The sequence below is a fragment of the Suncus etruscus genome, chromosome 11 (genome assembly GCF_024139225.1).
Source record: "Suncus etruscus isolate mSunEtr1 chromosome 11, mSunEtr1.pri.cur, whole genome shotgun sequence".
NCBI classification, from domain to species: Eukaryota; Metazoa; Chordata; class Mammalia; order Eulipotyphla; family Soricidae; genus Suncus; species Suncus etruscus.
Window position 1 is genome coordinate 35,765,392 of NC_064858.1, and position 22,220 is coordinate 35,787,611.

The 22,220-nt window shown below is 40.1% G+C and overlaps 2 protein-coding genes across 2 annotated transcripts in view; one reads left to right on the plus strand and one right to left on the minus strand.

Annotated features, from left to right (window-relative positions):
* BORCS5 (BLOC-1 related complex subunit 5) overlaps positions 1-22,220 on the minus strand; it is a 714,757-nt gene that overhangs the window by 159,348 nt on the left and 533,189 nt on the right. The gene's annotated exons all lie outside the window — the stretch shown is intronic.
* LRP6 (LDL receptor related protein 6) overlaps positions 1-22,220 on the plus strand; it is a 138,395-nt gene that overhangs the window by 2,382 nt on the left and 113,793 nt on the right. The window contains exon 2 of the mRNA XM_049782908.1: positions 19,174-19,567. Within this exon, the coding sequence (XP_049638865.1) occupies positions 19,174-19,567 (394 nt within the window). The remainder of the gene's footprint in view (positions 1-19,173; positions 19,568-22,220) is intronic.

The window sequence follows — 22,220 nt, forward strand, 5'->3', positions numbered from 1 at the left end:
AAATTAAATTTAATAACTTAGTGATTTTTATCTAGTTAGTAAATTTTTTTGGACCCTACTTTACTTTATAATATGTGGGTAATATCAATCTAATTTGTTTGTCTTCATGAACATATTGAATGTTCCTTGCAACTATTTTTTATTTTTAAACTAAGTTAAAAAAATTTTTTTTTATGTGTTTGGGCCATACCTAATAGTACTTTGGGGCTATTCTGAACTTTGGGGCAGTGCAGGGATTGAATCCAGGACTCCTGCAATCAAATTATGTTCCTAGCCCATTGAGGCATGTTTTTTTTTTTTTTTTTTGTGTGTGGTTTTTGGGTCACACCCGGCAGTGCTCAGGGGTTATTCCTGGCTCCAGGCTCAGAAATTGCTCCTGGCAGGCACGGGAGGACCATATATGGGACGCCGGGATTCGAACCGATGACCTCCTGCATGAGAGGCAAACGCCTTACCTCCATGCTATCTCTCCGGCCCCGAGGCATGTTTTAATGTTTGATAGTAGGCTTAACTTCAAATGTGGGTGATTTATTATATTTTTATTTTGGGGGGTTACACCTGTTGGTGTTTAGAAATCACATTCCTGGCTCTTAAGAATAAGGCAGGGGCTGGAGAGATAGCACAGAGGTAGGGCATTTGACTTGCATGCGGCTGACCCAGACGAACCTGGGCTTGATTCCCAGCATCCCATATGGTCCCCAAGCCTGCCAGGTGCGATTCTGAGCACAGAGCCAGGAGTAACCCTTGAGTGCCGCTGGTTATAGCCCCAAAACAAAACAAAAACCAACCAAACAAACAAACAAAAAAAGAGGGGCCGGAGAGGAGAGAACTAGGTAGCACAGAGGTAGGTAGGACATTTGCCTTGCATGCGGTGGACCCTGGAGGGATCCAGTTCGATTTTCGGCACTCATATGGTCCCCAGCCTACCAGGGGTGATTTCTGAATGTAGAGCCTGGAATAATTCCTGAGCACCGCTGGTTGTGCCCCAACAACCAAACAATCAATCAATCACTAAATAGTCTTAATAAAAAAGAATAAGGCAGTGCTGAGTGTCTAATCCTGGTCCACAGCATGCAAGGCACTCTCTGTGTACCATGGATTTGTGACAGTGTTCAGGGTTACTCCTGTCCCTGTACTTGGCGATCACTCCTTTTGGTACTCTGGGGGACTATATGGGATGCCGGGGATAGAATCTGATTTGGCTGTATGCAGGGCAAGTGCCCAACCTGTTGTAGTATCACTGGTCCCATCGTGAATTCTTTTTTTTTTTTTTTTTTGTGTTTTTTGGGTCTCACCCGGCAGTGCTCAGGTTACTCCTGGCTCCACGCTCAAAAATCGCTCCTGGCAGGCTCGGGACCATATGGGAAGCTGTATTTGGATTCGAACTGATGACCTTCTGCATGAAAGGCAAACGCCTTACCTCCATGCTATCTCTCCGGCCCCCCCCCCCCCCACTCCCAATGTGAATTCTTAAAGGTAGAAACAGATTTGGATCATTTGCAAGTGGGAAATTCAGATTCAGAGAGATTATAACTTGATCAAGTACCTACACCTGGGTTTGTAGAGATAGGACAGAGGGCTTACTTGGCTTTAGGCTCAGTAATCATTCCTGTGGAGCCTGGAGGAACATAGTAGATACTGGAGATGGAATCCAGGTTGACTGTGTGCAAAACAAGCTGTATTATCTCTCCAGCCCCCAAATTTTTTTTTTTTGCTTTTATTAGAGGGTTTTATATATACTATAGGGTTTTTATTATACTTTTAGTCATGTACACTGTAAAATTTTTTTGTGTGTGCAATTATAATTTGAAACATGTTAGAAAAACAGCACAAGTAATAGTTTTGTTTAGTTCATGAGTAACTGCTGAAGAAAAAAATTCATTTCATCATGGTATTAAAACATTCAGAGATTATAAAGAGGGGTACTGTAGCTGAAAAATATAGGCTTTGTGGACAAATTCAGCTTTTCTACCACTTTAAGTACTTAGCCTTAATTTCTTATCCTGCTAGGAGGGATAATCCCTTAAAAGATTTTTGTGAGAATTGATGATGTAATGTTTATAAGGAATATAACAGTGCATGGTCAATCATAGACTTTGAATAAATGGTGGGTATTAAGATGGTAAAGTTAACATATAAGTAAATGTGAATGTTTAGGACAGATCAATAAAACGTGAAAGTCCCAGATACTGTCTTAAGTTATCAAAATTTTAGGTTATTGACTTCTTTTTTTTTGGAGGGGTGGGCCACACCCGGTGACGCTTAGGGGTTAGCATTCAGAAATTGCTCCTGGCTTTGGGGACCATATGGGACTATATGGGGGTCCCAGGAGAGCGGTCTGTCCTAGGTCAGCCACATGCAAGGCAAGTGCCCTACCTCTGTGCCATCTCTCCAGCCCCTAGGTTATTGATTTCTAAACTTTATTTTTCTTGGCCATAACTGTGGAGTTTACTCACAACCCACTCCCTGACATGCTTAGAGGACTAGGTGGTTCCTGGTGGCTAACCTGGGCCTCCAGAATGCAAAGCATAAGCTTAGCTCATTCAGTTAATCTCTCAAGCCTCTGATTTTTTTGAAATTCTTGAACGCTATTACACTTTTAACAAATTCCTTGAAATACTTCTAATTTTCTCAGGTTTTGTTTTTTATAAGCAAGGTGACCAATATTTTTATTTATTTATTTTTTTGATTTTTGAGTCACACCTGGCAATGCTCAGGGGTTACTCCTGGTTCTACACTCAGAAATTGCTCCTGGCAGGCTCAGGGGACCATATGGGATGCCGGGATTCGAACTACTGGCCTTCTGCATGCAAGGCAAACACCTTACCTCCATGCTATCTCTCCGGCCCCAAAGGTGACCAATATTACTAAGCATATTTCACCCTAGAAATCAGTTCTTCCCAAAGTAGATGGCTGTACCCCTTCAGGGCTCTGGACAATGGGGGTCTTAGGAGGGAGCAGATATTCTTGGAATCAATTTCTGTTTGTTTGCTTAAAAAAAGATATATTTCCAGAAGGGTGTCAAATAATATTTTGTCTGAAAAGAAGGTGGTGGGCAGAGAAGTCTGAGAAGTATTGCAACAACAACAACAAATATATATATATATTTCGGTAATAATATCCAAAGACAATAGTTACAAGGGCCAGTCCATAGTAGAAAGCGTGCCACAAATAGTGGGGGAGCGTAGCTAGGTTAGAGAAGGGACCACTGACAGTGAAAGTTGGAAATGTTTATTCTAGACAAGAATTGGGTGTCGGAAGGAAATAAAGTGATATTCATGATCCCCTTCACTAACAGTATTGCAAACCACAGTAGTGGATGGGGAGAGGGAGAGAGAATAGTAATTCCTGAGTGCAGAGCCAGGAGTCACCCCACTTACCTCCCTGACCCTTCTAAGGTATAACAGACTGGGTAGGTGTATGGCATAACATTTCTGGGTGTAACTAAAACCAAAAATTTAAAAATTCAGTGCAAAAATAAAAGTATAGAGATGAACATGTTTAATAGTAGACATGTTCTTATTTATTTTTTTTTTAGAAAATAGTCACCAGGAAGCCTTGTAAATGAAAGTTCAGGAACAGATTATACTACTGTGATTTACTAGTCATTTCGAGAGAATTATTACAGTCCTCCCCAAATTCTTCTGGAAAAAAAAAGGAGGGAATATTTGTATCAACTAATTTTATAAGGGTGTTCTTACACTGATATCCAAATTAAAAAGGACATTACAAAAAAAAGAATTTAGTAATAATTAAAATCTATGGTCAAGTGGGATTTTACCTGGGATGCTGATGGTCAAGTCTTTAAATCAGGGTGTGACTGATAGCATCAATTCAGTGAAGGATTAAAAAGCCTATCATCTCAGTAGTTGAAGGAAAGCATTTGACGAAAGCAATGACAGAAAAATAAAAAAAACTCAGTATTTGTAGATGACTTATTTGGCAACACTAAAGATTCCACCAAAATAATTGTTAGAACTTATTAAGTAATGTTGTAAAATGCAAAAATCAGTCTAAAGATTAGTTTTAATAATGAATTGTTAGAGAAATTAAGAAAGAAATCAGTGGAACTAGGAATGTAGCTTTTTTATGTGCACAGGATCCTAGGTTAGATACTTAGCACCAAAAAAAAAAAAGTTTGATTTATACTTGTTTCAAAAAGAGCTGACTGCTGCTGTATATGTTTAAGCAAGGATGAGAAAACTATAATGAAAACTCATAAGACAAAGAATTGGTATTGTCTTAAGTGGTCTAAGTGTTTATACTATCTGAAGCAGTGTACAGATTTATAGCAGTCTTAGAAAAATTCAAATGGCATTTGTTGTAGAATTAGAACCTCTAGGAGAACCCTTAAATTTTGTAGAATCATAAAAGTCCTCAATAGTAAATGCAATCTTGAAAAAAAGCTGGAAACTTTATGCTTTGTGATTTTTTTTTTTTTTTTTTTTTTTTGTGTGTGTTTGGGCCACACCTGGCGGTACTCAGGGATTACTCCTGGCTGTCTGCTCAGAAATAGCTCCTGGCAGTCACTGGGGACCATGTGGGACATCAGGATTCAAACCAACCACCTTTGGTCCTGGATCGGCTGCTTGCGAGGCAAACGCCGCTGTGCTAGCTCTCCGGGCCCTGCTTTGTGAATTTTAAACTATTTCAAAGCTATATTTAAATTATTTTTCCAAAGTAATCAAAACAATATGATATTGGGAAATACCTAATTTGACACCAAAAAGCTGTCATAAAAGCAAATATAAGCAAGTGGGACCACAAATATGGTAACTAAAAAGCTTTTGCACTACAAAGAAAGCCATATCAAAATGAAAATAATGAATGTGGGAAACATTTGCAAACCACATTAAGGGGTTAATAAATATCCCAAAGTAAAGTCATATAGATCAATAGCAAGAAAATATGATAATTTTAGGGGTTGGAGAGATAGTATAGGGGTTAAGGGACATGTCTTGCATACTGCTGACTCCAGGACAGTCTTGGCAGTGCATATAGTCCCCTTAGCACCTCTGGGTATGACCACAAAACAGATGAGAAAAAAACTAACTGATATTCTGATTAGAAAATGGGCAGAAGGTCTGAATGGGTATTTATTTTTACTTCTAGGTATAGATCTAAAGGAAACAAAATGATTTTAGATACTTTTATCTCCAAGTTCATCACATTTATAGTGGTTGAGTGATAGAAACAACTTAAATATCTCTCAATAGAACATAGAATTGTACCATGTGATAGTTCTGCTTTTAATTTTTTGAGGTGCCTTCTCTCTATTTGGCTGTGCCAGTTTGTGTTTCTGTCAATCAATAGTGTGCAGGGCTCTACCTTAATGTTCTTGTCAACATTTGTGATTTCTTTTTTCAGTCTTTTTGGTTTTTGGGTGTTCAGGGGATTACTCCTGGTTTTGTAATCAGAACTCACTCCTGAGTCTGTCCTTGGTTGGCTGTGCGCCAGGCGAACACCCTATCGCTCTGCTATCACTTTGGCCCTCTTTTCTTTTTTGATAAATGCTATTCTAAGGATAGGGCTGGTGGTAGCTTGTGCGTTTCATTTTCCTGATGATTAATGATGTTGAATATCTTTTCATGTACCTGTTAGCCATGTTATGGTTTTTCTTGTTAAAATACCCATTCATGGGGTCTGAGCGATAGCACAGCAGTAGAGCGTTTGCCTTGCATGTGGCTGACCCAGGACGGACCTCGATTGATCCCCGGCTTCCCATATGTTCCCCCAAGCCAGGAGTGATTTCTGAGCACAGAGCCAGGAGTAATCCTTGAGCGTCACAGGGTGTGAACCAAAAACAAAAACAAAAAATAAAATACCTGCTCACAAGGACTTCTTTCTCATGACTTCATCTGTTCAGTTACCTGGTAAAGGCCCCACTTTTTTTTTTTTTTGTTCGTTTGTTTTGGATTTTTGCCACACCTGGCAGTAATCAGGAATTGCTTTTGGTAGTGCTAGGGGACCATATGGGAACCTGGAAATCCCCAGGTCAGCTTGCCTGCAAGGCAAGTGCCCTATCCACTGTACTGTTTATCTCTCTGGCCTAGGCCCCACTTTTAAATATAGTTATGTGCTACATAAAGACATTTGTCAGTGAGGGAATCAACATTTCATTAGGATGTCACCCAAATTCCTATTATTTCATGATTTTGTAACTGTCATAATGTCACAGCATTTTATGCTGGCAGCAGGCACATCCTGTATTTGCTGTATCTTGATAGCGTCATTTTCTTTTGTGCTTGATTTAATTACGTTTTGTTCATCATGATCCCTAAGCAAAACAGAAACAAATCCTGCTGTTAATACATTCATGCAATGACAAAATTGCCTAACTGATTTCTTAGCATATTCCTGTTGTGAAGTGAGTCATGATTGGATAGTCACAATAGGTGGGGGAAGTGGGATTTCCGAATGCGAATTTGAGTGCACAAATACTCTGCTCAGAATAGGATGGAGTTAAGTCATTATGCAGTCAGTTTCATTAAATTTCGCTCTATTAAGTAAGTAAAATTATGTAAGTAAATTTTTCTTTGTTGGAATTTTTTTTTTGGCCACATTAGGCAGATCGTAGGGGTACTCCTGGCAGGTTGGGGTACCATATGGGAAGCCAGGGATCAAGCCCAAGTTGTCCACATGCAAGCAAACATCCTCCTTGCTATACTATAGCTCTGGACCGAAAATTCTTTTGTGTTGAGTCCCCCCTTCTTCCCCGGAGCACACTCAGCTTTGCCCAAGGTTTACTTCTGCTCTGTGCTCAAAAACTACTCCTGTCAGACTTGGGAGGGACCATATGGGCTGCTGGGATCAAACTAGGTCTGCTGCATACAAGGCAGATGACCTACCTGCTGTGCTATCACTCCAGTCCCATTTGCTGGAAGTAGTATAAGGAATTACTCTGATTGGACTTTTAAAGGTCTCTTTGGTTATGAAGTCTAGAACACATCAAGTTTCACTTCTAGTACTGATAAGTTTTGGGTGAATTTCTGAGGTTCCAGAGATATCTTGGATTCTGGACCAGCATCTGTACTTCACCTATAGACCAGGAACTTTGAAAATTACATTTCATACTTACAGAGGATTGCAAACATTGGCTCCATGAAGTCAGTAGTTCTTATTTTCAGTGCCAGAGATAAAACCCAGGGTCTTGCACATTCAAGGCCAGTGCCCTGCCACAGAACTACATTTTGGCTCAAATATAGCTCAGAACTACATTTTGGTTCAAGTATAGCTCATTAAGAGTCTAGTTATCTCTCATTAAAAGCATACTATTTGAAAAAAGTGCTACTTGAAATATTGCTTTCGGGTGAAATCAGTGTTCCCAATTTGAGGGTGGACTTACTGAGTTCATATTGGCATGAAAATAAGAATACTTCAAGGTAGGTTTGGATTATGGAGGAATCAGGCAGGGGGAAAATGTCATAAAATTTTTGTTTTTGTTGGGACCTGAGCGGTGGTGGTGCAAGCGGTAAGGCATCTGCCTTGTGTGCTCTAACCTAGGACGGACCGCATTTCCATTCCCCAATATCCCATATGGTCCTCCATGCCAGGGGCGATTCTGAGCAGGTAGCCAGGAGTAACCCCGAGCATCACTGGGTGTGGCCCAAAAACCAAAAATCTAAAAACAAAACAAAAAAATTCTTTTGTTTTTGTTTTTGGCCACACACACCCATGCTCTGGGGTTACTCCTGACTCTGCACTCAGATATCTCTTCTGGTGGATTTGGGGGACTACAGGAGATGTCAGAGATTGATCCTGGTTGCCTATGTTCAAGGTACCTGCTGTACTGTCAATAGCCCAACATTAAATTTTTTTAACTTACTTGGGGCTGGAGAGATAGCATGGAGGTAAGGCATTTGCCTTTCATGCAAGAGGTCATCGGTTCGAATCCCAGCGTCCCATATGGTCCCCCGTGCCTGCCAGGAGCAATTTCTGAGCATGGAGCCAGGAGTAACCCCTGAGCACTGCTGGGTGTGACCCAAAAACCACAAAAAAAAAAAATTTTTTAACTTACAGAAGTTTAGACTACTTAAATTGTGGGTGAATTGTAGGTAGCTTAAGAGAAGGGAGTTCTTTATAGCCAGAAAATAGAACATTAAAACATTAGAATGCACAAGTATTGGTTATTTTATATAGCTATACATTTGTGTCTCTCTCCTCTCTCTCTCTCTCTCTCCCCTCTCTCTCTCTCTCTCTCTCTCTCTCTCTCTCTCTCTCTCTCGCTCGCTCGCAGTGGTTAGGGGGCCCAGAGGCCACTCCTGGTGATGTTTGACTGATTAGGTTGGAAAGTTTAGTACAAGAATATGGTAATACAGTACTGCTTGGACCTGGTGGTGGGTGTTATGTGGTGCCAAGAACTGAACTGGAGTTCTGTGCATGCAAAGCTTGTGTTCCTAGCCCTGTGCTATTTCCCTGACTCCAGAATTGGTGATATTTTACTTAGTTATTTATATTCCTTTGGGGATACACTTTGTGGTACCCCAGGCACTCCTGGCTCTGCATTCAGGTATCACTTTTGGTGAGCTTGGGGGAAATACAAGATGCCAGGGATTGAGCTCTTATTGGCTGCATGCAAGGCTTATCTGCTGTGCTATCACTGTAGTCAAATATAATCCATTGGGGATATATTAAACAAAACTTATAATCACCCTTTAGTCCTATTTCTTGTTCTGGTTTTTATGTTAGCATTTTTTTTTTTTTTAGCATTCTTTAAAAAAAAAAGTAATTTTTTCAAAATCCCAACTCAGTCTGTTGATTTGGTCTTGAGCTGATTTATGTGATGCCTTTCAGAGCCTGTGCCCAAGAGTACTGGTCCTCCCTTCCTCCCACCTTCCCTCCTTTACTGGTCCTCCCTTCCTCCCACCTTCCCTCCTTTCCTCCTTCTTTCTCCTTCCCTCCCTCCAATGTTTTCTCTCCCCCTTGCCCACTGCTCCCCACTTGCTCCAGCCTCTGCACTCAATATCACTATTGGTGGGCTGTGGAGATCAATCATATAGAGGGTTTAGGGATAGAAACCAGTTCAGCCATTTACAAGACCTGAAACTTACCTGCTGTATATCTTTCCATCTCTATCTTTTTCCCAACAGCTTATTTTAGTTTTAGTTTTAGGTCAACAGCCTGGATAAAGTCCTGGCTCCTACATACTAGGCATGCACTATTAAACTGTCTCCTCTCCCTGTTTTTTTTTTTGGTTTTTTTTTTTGGTTTTTGGGCCACACCCTGTGACGCTCAGGGGTTACTCCTGGCTATGCGCTCAGAAGTTGCTCCTGGCTTCTTGGGGGACCATATGGGACGCCGGGGGATCGAACCGCGGTCCGTCCTAGGCTAGCGTAGGCAAGGCAGGCACCTTACCTCCAGCGCCACCGCCCGGCCCCCTCTCCTGGTTTTTAATAGTCCTTTTTCCCCTCCACACTCAGCAATGCTTAGGAATTGAATTGGGGTCTGAGGTGCCTTTGAGAACCTGTAATATAGAGCTCTGACCTCAGCAGTTTTTGTTGAAAACATTCTAGCCTGTAGTTGATTTGTAAGCACTTCTTAGGGAGGTTCCAAAAAAAGCATGTACAGGAGACATTTAGGATTTGTCTTTGAAAAGACAGTGTCAGAAGTTTTTAGGAAGTTTGTATTACTATTTTTTATTTGTTGTTGTGGGGGCTACCGGAGTTGACTGGCTGTGCTGGGGTTCAAACACAGGGCCTTGGACCTTAAAGCATGTGCTCTATCACTGGAGCTATCTTGTGGCCCATCAGAAGATTAAATAGGTTCATGAATTACTGAGGAAAAAAAAATCAGACATTAGTTGGTTGTAAAATCACTCCATGTATCATATCTCCAACCCCAGGTGAATGAGTCTGAAGCCAGGGTTACACATGAAATAATCCAAACCAGAATGAGAGTGAAACACGTGTAGTCTGGCAGTCTTCTACCTCATATCCAGAGTGAACTGCTAGAACTGTAGTTTTTATTGAATACAAAGATCACCCCCAGGTGGGGAGTAAGGACAGAATAAGGATAAGCAGCTCAGGCTTTCCTGAGCCAGTCTTGCCCAGGTTTACATGTTTACAATCTCTGTTTTGGGGAAAACCTAGTTGTAAAAAAATAGATACAGGGCCGGAGAGATAGCACAGTGGCAGGGCGTTTGCCTTGCACGCAGCCGATCTAAGACGGATAGTGGTTCGATTCCCGGTATCCCATATGGTCCCCCAAGCTTGCCAGGAGTAACCTCTCAGTGCCGCTGGGTGTGACCTACCCCCCCAAAAAAAATTGATTCAAAGGAACCAGGGATGATCTTTGTTTTGGCTAAAATAAGGTGTAATCTAACAACTGGTTATATTTAACCAGTTGTCTATTTTGGCATAGATAACATGATAACAAATCATAGCATTTTAAGAAATAAGGGCCCGGAGAGATAGCACAGGGCGTTTGCCTTGCAAGCAGCCGATCCAGGACCAAAGGTGGTTGGTTCGAATCCCGGTGTCCCATATGGTCCCCCGTGCCTGCCAGGAGCTATTTCTGAGCAGACAGCCAGGAGTAACCCCTGAGCACTGCCGGGTGTGGCCCAAACACAAAAAAAAAAAAAAAGAAATAAGAAAACTTGTTTCTAAAAGTAATCAAGGCATGATAGAGTCAACCTGCAGCACAGTAAAGATAGAATCTTTGCCTCTTGGTGAAAGGGCAAAAAGTCAATCCCCTCCAAACTATATATCAGGGGTCTCAAACTCAATTTACCTGGGGGCTGCAGGAGGCAAAGTCAGGGTGATCGTTGAGTGCAAAGTCAGTAGTAAGCTTTGAACATTGGGGTGTGTGACCCAAACAACTAAAACAAAACAAAACAAAAAAGATTCCTCTAGGGCAGAGCCACAAAATGTTGTACTGAGGGCCGCAAATGGCCCGTAGGCCGCGAGTTTGAGACCCCTGCTATATATAATGTTTCTTTAAGAGCCAACCAGTAGTTGAAGAAATTCACCTGAGAAACCTTAGAAACACCTCACTATTTTGATTTTGAATTATTTTTTGGTCTTTACACATTCAAAAACTTTTTGCTATTGTCAGATATTTTGAGATCCTTAACATTCAGTTTCACCCCGTAGTTTAAGATGCGAGGCTCTAATTGGGAGTGGCAGGTAAGAAAAGGACAAGAAAGACTGCTGGGAATAGGGGGTTCCCAATGCCCTGTAAGGAGCTGACACTTTATACACTGAGGGCAGTGGGACTCACTAAGACAAGTTCTACTGGAGATTGTTTTGATCTGATTATAAGGAAGGATTGAGAGAGATCAAGGCTGGAGTTGAGAATCTCTCCTGAGATAAGTTTAGGGTCAGGGACTGATCTGTGTAAATAGGTTAAGGCTATGGAGTGGAGAGACAGATAGCAGACAAGTTAGGCAGGTGTTACACAGAATGTTGAGCTTGTTCTATTTGAAAGCCTTTAAGATTGTCAACTTTATCCTCTTATATAGATACAATTTTTGTTTTTTGTTGTATAGAATTTGTAACACAAGAGAATGAACAAATTTTTTTGTTTGTTTTGGGGCCACATCTGGCTGTGTTCTGGCTCTGCACTCAGGGATCATTCCTGGTACTTCGAGGTGGACTATATGTGGTGAAGGGGATTGAACCTGGGTCTACTGCATGCAAGGCAAATGTCATACCTGGTGTACTATCTCTCTGGCCCCTGTATTGTATTTTTAAATCTATGAGTAGCATGTTTTCTACAATAAAAAATTTTTGTTTAGATCTCTTTGAACTGTCAGAAAAGTAAAGACTAATATTTGACAAAGCCTTTTTCACGGAACAAATATTTTAAAATTATCAGGGACTAAAACCTTTTTTGTGATCTTGGTTTCACTATGTTGATTTTTTTTGTGGGGGGGGTTTGGGCCACACCTGGTGATTCTCGGGTTACTCCTGGCTATGCGCTCTGAAATTGCTCTTGGCAGGCTCAGGGGATCATATGGGATGCTGAGGATCCAACCCAGGTTTGTCCTGGGTCAACTGTGTGCAAGGCAAATGCCCTACCACTGTGCTATCGCTTTTGCCTCTCATTATGTTGATTTTTGAATTAAGTTTTGGTCATTGCACATTGTGAAATTTTTCACTGTTGTCAAATTTTGAGAAGCCTTGTATTAAAACCACAGCTTAAGAGAAGGCAGGTTCTGTCTCACCTAGAAATAACTTAGGTATTTAATGAATGTCTAATAATTACCATTGTATATGACTAATTTTTTTCTTTTTTCTTTTTCTTTTTTATTTTTTTGGTTTTTGGGTCACACCTGGCAGCACTCAGGGGTTACTCATTGCTCTACGCTCAGAAATCACTCCTGGCAGGCTCAGGGGACCATATGGGATACCGGGATTCGAACCACCGTCCTTCTACATGCAAGGCGAACTCCTTACCTCCATGCTATCTCTCCGGCCCCTAAATTTTTTTATTTTTTGATTTTTGGGCCACACCTAGCAGTGCTCAGGGGTTACTCCTGGCTCTGCTCAGAAATTGCTCCTGGCAGGCTCGGGGGACCATATGGGATTCTGGGGGTTGAACCCTGGTCCGTCCTGGCTTGGCAGCATTCAAGGCAAATGTCCTACTGCTGTGCTATTGCTCCAGCCCCCATATGACTAAGGCTTTAAGTTCCAAAATACACTTTGGAAACTACCTTTAAATAGACTTACTATAAAACTTACTGACTGTTGAAATAAAGTTTGTCAGAATGATGTAATTTGAATAAATATAAATGTAATGTCACATCTGTTTATGGTAGTTTTATCAGTAAGCCTGTTAAAATTCAGTAAGAACATAGGGAAGTTGAATAAAAATGTACACTATGTTTTACTTGATACAAGTGTCAGTAATTTAGCCAAATAACTCAGTAGAGAAAACTTTTTTTTTTGCTTTTTGGGTCACACCCTGCAGCACTCAGGGATTTCTCCTGGCTCTACGCTCAGAAATCACTCCTGGCAGACTTGGGGGACCATATGGGATGCCGGGATTCGAACCACCGTCCTTCTGTATGCAAGGCAAATACGCTACGTCCATGCTATCTCTCCAGCCCCAGTAGAGAAAACTTTACTAGATCAATAAAAATATCAAAAACAAAATTAAATATAAAACCAACAAAATGACATGTCTTGTACATCTCTTATAGACGTAATCAAAAGTACATTTATTAAGCTTTTTTTTGGGTGCTGCATAAGATGGTGCTTGGAAGGCTGTTTCTCAGTGTGCTGCTTCAGTTGCTGTGCGTTGAGTCCAGGGTTCTTTGCATATGCTCTTAAACCCTTACCATTACATTTTTCCCAGGATATGTTCCAGCAGTTAGGGGCCACTGGAGAGTACCTGCTCAATATAAGTGCTGAAGTCTACTAATAATTGCGGAAACCATAAGAATCTCTTTACCTTGATGAGTAGTTGTATGGAGATTGGACTAGGTTTTGGATGAGAGATCAAAGACAATGTGACTTGTCTCCAAAGTTCTTATGAATCTGCAAAAGATTTTTTTTCTGTTTTAATTCATCTTTCATAGGTTCTTGAGCATTTCCTGAGTCTCCGTAGTGGGGAAAAGGGAATCTCAAAGTCAGTGACAACAGGGATTAGAAAGGTTGGAATGGAAAGGAAATGTCAAGAGAGGGGTGAAAGAGATTTAGGTACTAAAGGAGATTAGATTAATAAGACTCATGAGTCCTAAAAGATAATTTGAAGTGTGAAAGGCAGATAGCTATAGGAAGAGGGTCTTTTTTTGGGAGAGGGCCACATTGGGTAGTGCTCGGCTTGGTGGCTTGGGGACCATATGAGTTGCAGGGAATTAAATGGGTCAGCTGTATGCGAGGCAAGTACCAAAACTCCTGTATGATCTCCTTCTCAGAAAGGGAGAAATAGCCAGTTTTGGGCTATTCCAAGTTGGCTAAGGAGAAGTTTTTTTTTTTTTTTTTGTTTTTGGGCCACACCCGGTGACGCTCAGGGGTTATTCCTGGCTATGCGCTTAGAAGTCGCTCCTGGCTTGGGGGACCATATGGGAAACCGCGGTCTGTCCTAGGCTAGCGCAGGTAAGGCAGGCACCTTACCTTTAGCGCCACCGCCCGGCCCCGGCTAAGGAGAATTTTAAAGTAAAACTTTACCATATTTGAATTGCAAGTAGGGAATTGAATTAGTGCTTTAATGATGAAGTATGCATTTTGAGGGAAAGGAAGGAGGCTTCCCAAAAGAGAATTACCCTTCTAATTGGATAATTGAATCAGAGCTAAAGAGAATTATTTCTCAGGAGGAGCCAAGGATATTTATTCCCTTGTGTAATCCCCACTGAGGAGTCAAAGAGAAAATAGAAGAGACCTCAGAAAAGCTGGGAACATTCCCAGACAACAGTTAGGGTACAACCAAGAGCCAAAGAAAAACATTTTTTTGAAAATAGGAGAGTAATTAATACATGTTTCAACAGACAAATTGTGTTGAGCACTGGCTTAAGAGTTTATTTCAGGGGCCGAGAGATAGCACCGCTGTGTTTGCCTTGCAAGCAGCTGACACAGGACCTAAGGTGGTTGGTTCGAATCCCAGCGTCCCATATGGTTCCCTGTGCCTGCCAGGAGCTATTTTTGAGCACATAGCCAGGAGTAACCCCTGAGTACCTTCGGGTGTGGCCCAACAAAACAAAACAAAACAAAACAAAACAAAAAGTTTATTTTAAAGAAAGATCTCTCCAGAGCAAAGTTTGAATGACTCACAAAATTTCATTGAGATGGGATGGTGTGGACTCACAGATGAAGACCAATTCCCATCACAATATAAATGTCAAAAAACAAATTTCTGCTTAGATATTTTATGGAAAGATTATTTTGATAAGGGATTGTTATGGCAAGATCTGTATCCTAAAATTACGCAAGAAAATGGCTTTTCTCTCTTTTTTTTTCTTTCCGCATTTAAAAAGTTTTATTATGGCTTTTCTCCTCTTAAGAATCTCTGGGAGAATGGAATAAATAGAAGTTAGCAGATGTCATTCATGAGCATGTGTCTCTGTGTTTGTCTTTGTGTAGCTAGGACTTTTGTGTAAACTTTGTTTCATACATGCAAGTACTTTGCCACTGAGAACCATCCCTTGCCCCTATCTGATGTATATCTTTAATAGATTAAAATAATTATAGATTAAATTATACCTTTAAGAAACTATATTCTGTATACTGTTGAATATATATTAGTGACAATATGGGTAGAAAATACTCAGTGTGATTGGAGAGGACAAAGTCTTATATTTCCTTTTATTAGTGTGAAAGTTACATGCAGTCCTTTAGAGATTATCAGCTATTACCAGTACTGCTAATGTAAAAGAAATTAACTTGTTTCCTACCCTAACTTTCTCCCTCACATTTTTGTACTTAGAAGACTAGAGAGACTGTAACTGATCAGGAAGATTCTTGAAGTGGGTATACCAGATATTTAGTAGAAATTTTAATGTTTGATTTGAAAGTCATAAAAGATATTTGATGTTAAGTAATACTCTATGTATTGGATATATACATGATGGTTTTACAGAGAGTATCATAAATAAAGGTGCTTGCTGTATTAGATTATTATCATTCTTGATTTAAAATTTTAAGTTTGAGACCTAGTTCTTAGTTCTGTGCAACATTTAGCATTGTGTACCCCTGTTTCATTGCTTATGATGCCATGGAATAGCCAGTGGTTTCTTTTTTTTTTTTTTTTTCTTTTTTTTGGGGGGGGGTTCACACCCTGTTATAATAAGGGGTTACTCCTGGCTCTGCGTTCAGAAATCGCTCCTGGCTCGTGGGACCATATGGGATGCCGGGGATCGAACCAAGGTCGGTCCTGGATCTGCTGCGTGCGTACAAGGCAAGCACCCTACTGGCACGGCCCCATGCCACTTGTTTTTGTTTGCAAAGCTTGAGCATAATCCTTAGACTCTTACCTTTAGTTTGGTATTCTTTTATTTTATTTATTTATTTATTTGTTTATTTTTAATTATCTCTTCCCCCTTCCCTCTTTCTGGTATTCTTGATTATTAGGGACCTTTTCTATAATTTTTGCAATTGGTCTATATAAGGTATCTTCTTAGTAGAATGATACATTGGACATGTATGGGACTGATACAACATCAGTTTGATGTGTAAAGACCTGAAGTGAGAATAGGTGAAATTTGCTGTTTGCTATGGGAAGAGGGACAAAATTTTTTTGGGGGGAGGGCCACACTGGGTGATGCTCAGGACTTACACATAGCTCAGTGTAATTTGCAAGAAAAAGCAGCAGATAGAATACAGAAAGCTTACTTATTTTCTAGCTAGCTCTATATTATTTAGACATGTATTTATTTGTACCTCATGGTGCTTATGGTCTACAAGCAGTTTAACCTGGGGTGTTGGGGTGATCATGTGTTTGGTGCCAGGGATCAAACTTGGGTCTTTCCCATGTGAAACTTCAGTTTAGCTCATTGAGTTCCTCTCCAGACTCCATTTTTTTTTTACTTAAAAAAGTTGGACTTACACTTAAAAGAGCTGTTTATGTTATACTTAAACTGATTTAGAGATGACTTTTTCTTTACACTTTTTCGAGCACTGTGAGTTAAATAATGTCTTAGAGAAAACGAGGAGTGGTTACTTTATTTAAAAACATTATTTTGGGGGAGGGCCACACCTAGAAGTGTTTGATTAGGGCTTATTCCTTGCTCAGCACCCAGAGGCCATTCTTAACAGGGTTCAGGGGACCATATGTGAAGCTAGTGATTGAACTTGGGTCAGCCATGTGCAAGGCAAATATCTTTTATGTTTTGGATAATTGCTTTTTTATTTTTTTAATTTTTTTTTGGGATCACACCTGGCTATGTTTAGGTATAAGTCCCCATTCTGCACTCAGGAATTAATTCTGGCTGTGCTTGGGTGACCATATGAGATGCCTGTGATCAAACCCAGGTCGGCCGCATTTGGAAGGCAAGCACCCTACCTGCTGTACTATCGTTTTGGCTTGGATGATAATTTTTTGTCTTAAAATTGTGAGGGAGGGCCCGGAGAGATAGCACAATGGTGTTTGCCTTGCAAGCAGCCGATCCAGGACCTAAGGTGGTTGGTTCGAATCCCGGTGTCCCATATGGTCCCCCGTGCCTGCCAGGAGCTATATCTGAGCAGATAGCCAGGAGTAACCCCTGAGTGCCGCCGGGTGTGGCCCCAAAAACCAAAAAACCAAAAAAAAAAAAAAAAAAAAAAGAAATTGTGAGGGAACATTATGTACATTATTGTATCATAACGCTGGACATGTTTTCTCTTTATTTCTGCCACTATATATAGGTGCTATTCAATACAATCATTTGTCTTTAATTTAAATTATAATGAAATAAAATTTAAAGTTTAATTTTTCAATCACAGTAGCTTTTTTTGGGGGGGGGCACATTTGGCAGTGTCCAAGGGTTATTTTTGTCTCTGTACTCAGAAATTACTCTTTTTTTTTTTTTTTTTTTGGTTTTTGGGCCACACCCGGCGGTGCTCAGGGGTTACTCCTGGCTGTCTGCTCAGAAATAGCTCCTAGCAGGCACGGGGGACCATATGGGACACCGGGATTCGAACCAACCACCTTTGGTCCTGGATCGGCTGCTTGCAAGGCAAACACCACTGTGCTATCTCTCCGGGCCCCCAGAAATTACTCTTGGCAAGCTCTTGGGACCATATGAGATCCTGGGGATTGAACCCTGGTCGACTGCATGCAAATGCTGTTAACACTCTGGCTCTTGTTACCTTCATTTTATTTTATTTATTTACTTATTTATTTATGTACTTTTTTTTTTTTTTTTTACTTATTTGTGGTTTTGGGGCCACACACGGTGGTGCTCAGGGGTCGCTCAGAAATCGTTCCTGGCTTCGGGGACCATATGGGATTCTGGGGATCAAACCGAGGTCCGTCCTGAATCAGCTGTGTGCAAGGCAAATGCCCTACCACTGTGCTATTGCTTCGATCCCTGTTACCTTCATTTTAAATGCTTGCAAATGTAGTCAGTATTTACTAAATTGTATAGAGGTGAGAACATTTCTGTATCTCAAAAAGCTGTGTTCTACATTATTTCTTTTGAGGAAAGTAAAAGTAGCTTGCATTAGATACTTAAAAACAAACTATATGTATATGTATATATAAGATTCTACTTTAGTCCTAATAGCCAAAGTTAAATATTACTTCTTTTTTTTTTTTTGTTTTTGAGCCACACCCGGCGGTGCTCAGGGGTTACTCCTGGCTGTCTGCTCAGAAATAGCTCCTGGTAGACACGGGGGACCATATGGGACACCGGGATTTGAACCAACCACCTTTAGTCCTGGATCGGCTGCTTGCAAGGCAAACGCCGCTGTGCTCTCTCTCCAGGCCCTAAATATTACTTCTTTAGACTAGACTTTATATTTAGTATTGGGAAGTCATTAATAAAGTAATAAAAATGGGTAAATAATAAAAAGAATTAAGCTTTTTAAGAATTGTCTGTCAGACTCTTTCATTGTGTTATTGATAAGTAGTAAATAAATTGTAAACAATGAAATTAAGTTTTGACATTGCTTATACCCTTACCCTGATTATATAATATAGTCATCATTTACCAGAATCTTACACTGTTATAATACTTGCTTTTTTGTTTTTTCATGATTTTCATCTTCAGTTACTAAGCTGCTATCATAATTTATAATTATGTTTTAATTTTATACAGTTTTATATACAATTTTTATATGAAAATGTTTTTTTCCAGTTTAGTTATTAAAGACATTGTGATTATCTTTATGTATAAGTGTATTGACATGCTTTTATCTCTTTAGTGAATTCTGGGAATTGAATTGCTGGATTCTATGGTAGATTGTCTTTTAAGAAACTGTCAAATTATTTTCTTAAGTGATTGTGCCATTTCCATTTCTGCTTCTGATGATGAGCATTCTGGTTTTCTCCTCTTGATAGTGTCACTTTTTAATGTTATCTGACCAATTTTTTTTTTTTTTTTTTTACAAAAACAGACTGTACTGATAGACTGTTAATACCTCTTCTTGGAACTTTGTTTTGAAAATGCTGCAAAAACAATTTGTAAAAATATTTTAAGTACAGACCGATTACTTTTACTTTTTGGTATTTACTCAGGAATGTGATTGAAACTCAGTTTATCTCAGAACTGTTACAATTATTTCCTTTTTACTTAACTACTTTTCTTTTTTGTTCTAGCGGCCCCTTTGTTGCTTTATGCAAACAGACGGGACTTGCGATTGGTTGATGCTACAAATGGCAAAGAGAATGCTACGATTGTAGTTGGAGGTTTGGAGGATGCAGCTGCTGTGGACTTTGTGTTTGGTCATGGCTTGATATATTGGAGTGATGTCAGCGAAGAAGCCATTAAACGAACAGAGTTTAACAAAACTGAGAGTGTTCAGAATGTTGTAGTTTCTGGATTATTGTCCCCTGATGGACTGGCATGTGATTGGCTTGGAGAAAAATTATATTGGACGGATTCTGAAACTAATCGGATTGAAGTCTCTAATTTAGATGGATCTTTACGAAAAGTTTTATTTTGGCAAGAGTTGGATCAACCCAGAGCTATTGCCTTAGATCCTTCAAGTGGGTAAGTTTTAATTTAATGTTTAAAGATGTTTCTTTTTCCTTTTTATCCCCACTACTACATACCCTTAAGAGAAAAAGATCCAAAGGCCAAATCTTAGATTTTGTGTTGCCAGCATCTGGCAATGCTCAGGGGTGGCTGCTATTGCTTTTTTTTGTTTGTTTGTTTATTTGTTTTGGGGCCATACTAGAAGTACTCAAGGCTTATTCTTGGATCTGCACTAAGGAATTTCTCCTAGAGGTGCTTAGGGGACAATAAAAGATGGTGGGGATCAAAGTGGGTCTACTGTGTGTAGGGCAAGTGCCCTACCCTCTCACTCTACCAATGTTCCAGCTACTCGGGCATCTTTTCACTGTGGAAATTGCTCTTTCTAGTACTCAGTGCATGGTACCAGGAATTAACCTCTAACGTCCAAAAGATACATTCAGCCTGTTGAGTTATCTCTCCAGCCCTGATTTATGTTCAAAAGACTTAAGGTTTTTATTTTATTTTTTTATTTTTTGGTTTTTGGCCCACACCTGGCGGTGCTCAGGGGTTCTCCTGGCTGTCTGCTCAGAAATAGCTCCTGGCAGGCACGGGGGACCACATGGGACACCGGGATTCGAACCAACCACCTTTGGTCCTGGATCGGCTGCTTGCAAGGCAAACGCCACTGTGCTATCTCTCCGGGCCCAAGGTTTTTATTTTTAAGTAGATTTGAATGTAAAAAGTTAATTTTTCTTAAACTAAGATAAAAATAAGATAAAATAAGATAGCATGGAGGTGGGGTGTTTTGCCTTGCTTGCAGGATGGTGGTTCGAATACCAGCAACCCATATGGTTCCCCAAGGATACCCCTTATCTGTAGTTTTTCTTTTTTTTCTTTTCTTTCTTTTTTATTTGTTTTTGTGTCATACCGGGCAGCATTCTGAGGTTCCTCTGTGCTCAGAAATTGCCCTTGGCAGCCTTGGGGAACCATATGGGTTGCTGGTATTCGAACCACCATCCTGCAAGCAAGGCAAAACGCCCCACCTCTATGCTATCTCTCCAGTCCCTTTTGACTGCTCTTATTTGTCATAATTGTGAAACTATAATTAGAAGGCAGAGGATGAATGAAGACTGAGTTAATATTTGATATTTTAAGACAGTGTAAAAATCTAGATTTAAAATTTTTTATTACATATGCGATTATTACATAATATTAGTGTGAAACTTTGAAATTTTTAATGTTAGAGTTGTGTGGAAAATAAAAGTTGCTAATTATTTATTTATTTTTTTGGTTTTTGGGTCACACCCGGCAGTGCTCAGGGGTTATTCCTGGCTCCAGGCTCAGAAATTGCTCCTGGCAGGCACGGGGGACCATATGGGGCGCCGGGATTCGAACCGATGACCTCCTGCATGAAAGGCAAACGGCTTACCTCCATGCTATCTCTCCGGCCCCGCTAATTATTTCTAACTAGAATTTTTTAACATTCCTTTTTATTATAACACCATGGTTTACTTAGTTGCTCATAATACAGTTGTTCAGGCATTGACTGTTCAAACACCAGTCTCACCACCAATGTGATTTTCCCTCACCCACCACCCCAGCTACTTCTTTGTATTCTTTGCATGCACAAACAAATTTATCTCATTTTGTTTGTTACAACACAAAGGCAAATGGAATTATCAAAACTTAGATCACTGAGAGTCAATTTGTAATTATTATTATATCTCTTATGGTGTTACTAAAGTCAGTGTTTAAGGATTTTCTGGGCTGTGGTTGTTGCTAGTTGAGCCTTTTGTGTTACTGTTTAGGTTCACCGAGCTTGGTGTTTTTCTGTGCAACTTTACCATAGATTCTCTTCAATCCTGCTGGGCTGACACTACTGTGACATTTTGAGGTGTTATACTGCTATGAAGTTTTGTGATCCAGAGTTTATTGATCTGGAACAATTTGGTTTGGTGGCTTAATAAGGTTTAATTGTGGAGCTGGACTGTTTCTGTCTTATGGTGTCAGGTGTGGCTGCAGGCTGCCTGCTATCCTTTCAGGTTTAAAGGTTTAAAATCTTCTTGTCTCATTCAAAGAAGGCACTAGAGTTGTCTGCCCAGATTTAGCCTACCTGGGAAGAATCAATTATGTTCTTTTTTTGCTAACCATGTTTATTCTATGATTTTTTTTTATAAGGAAAGGGGAATGTAAAACATTAAATGTAAAATGTATTTCCATATTGTGAGTTGTGTCACTACATCTATGGCTGGATCTCCATCCTACTCTCTTCCAGGGGTCTCAAACTCGCTGCCCGAGGGCTGTTTGTGGCCTTGTGGCCCTGCCCTAGAGTAATCTTTTTTTTTTTAGTTGTTTGGGTCACACCCCTCAATGTTTAAGGCTTACTACTGACTTTGCACTCAAGGATCACCCCAACTTTGCCTCCTGTGGCCCCCAGGTAAATTGAGTTTGAGACCCCTGTTCCATATCATTCCTTGGTATTTTCCAATTGAATATACTGTCATGCCAGAGCCAGAGGTAAAGTGGGTTATTAACAATTGGTTAAAATCTATATGAACCTTAATAACAATTTTAATGCTTTGTTTCTTTCCAAGTATGATTTTTAAGTCTGTTGAAAGGCTTTAAATCTTTTATAAATGGAAAAGTATTAATAGATAATAAGTTTGAGGAAAATGAAAGCAAGATTTGT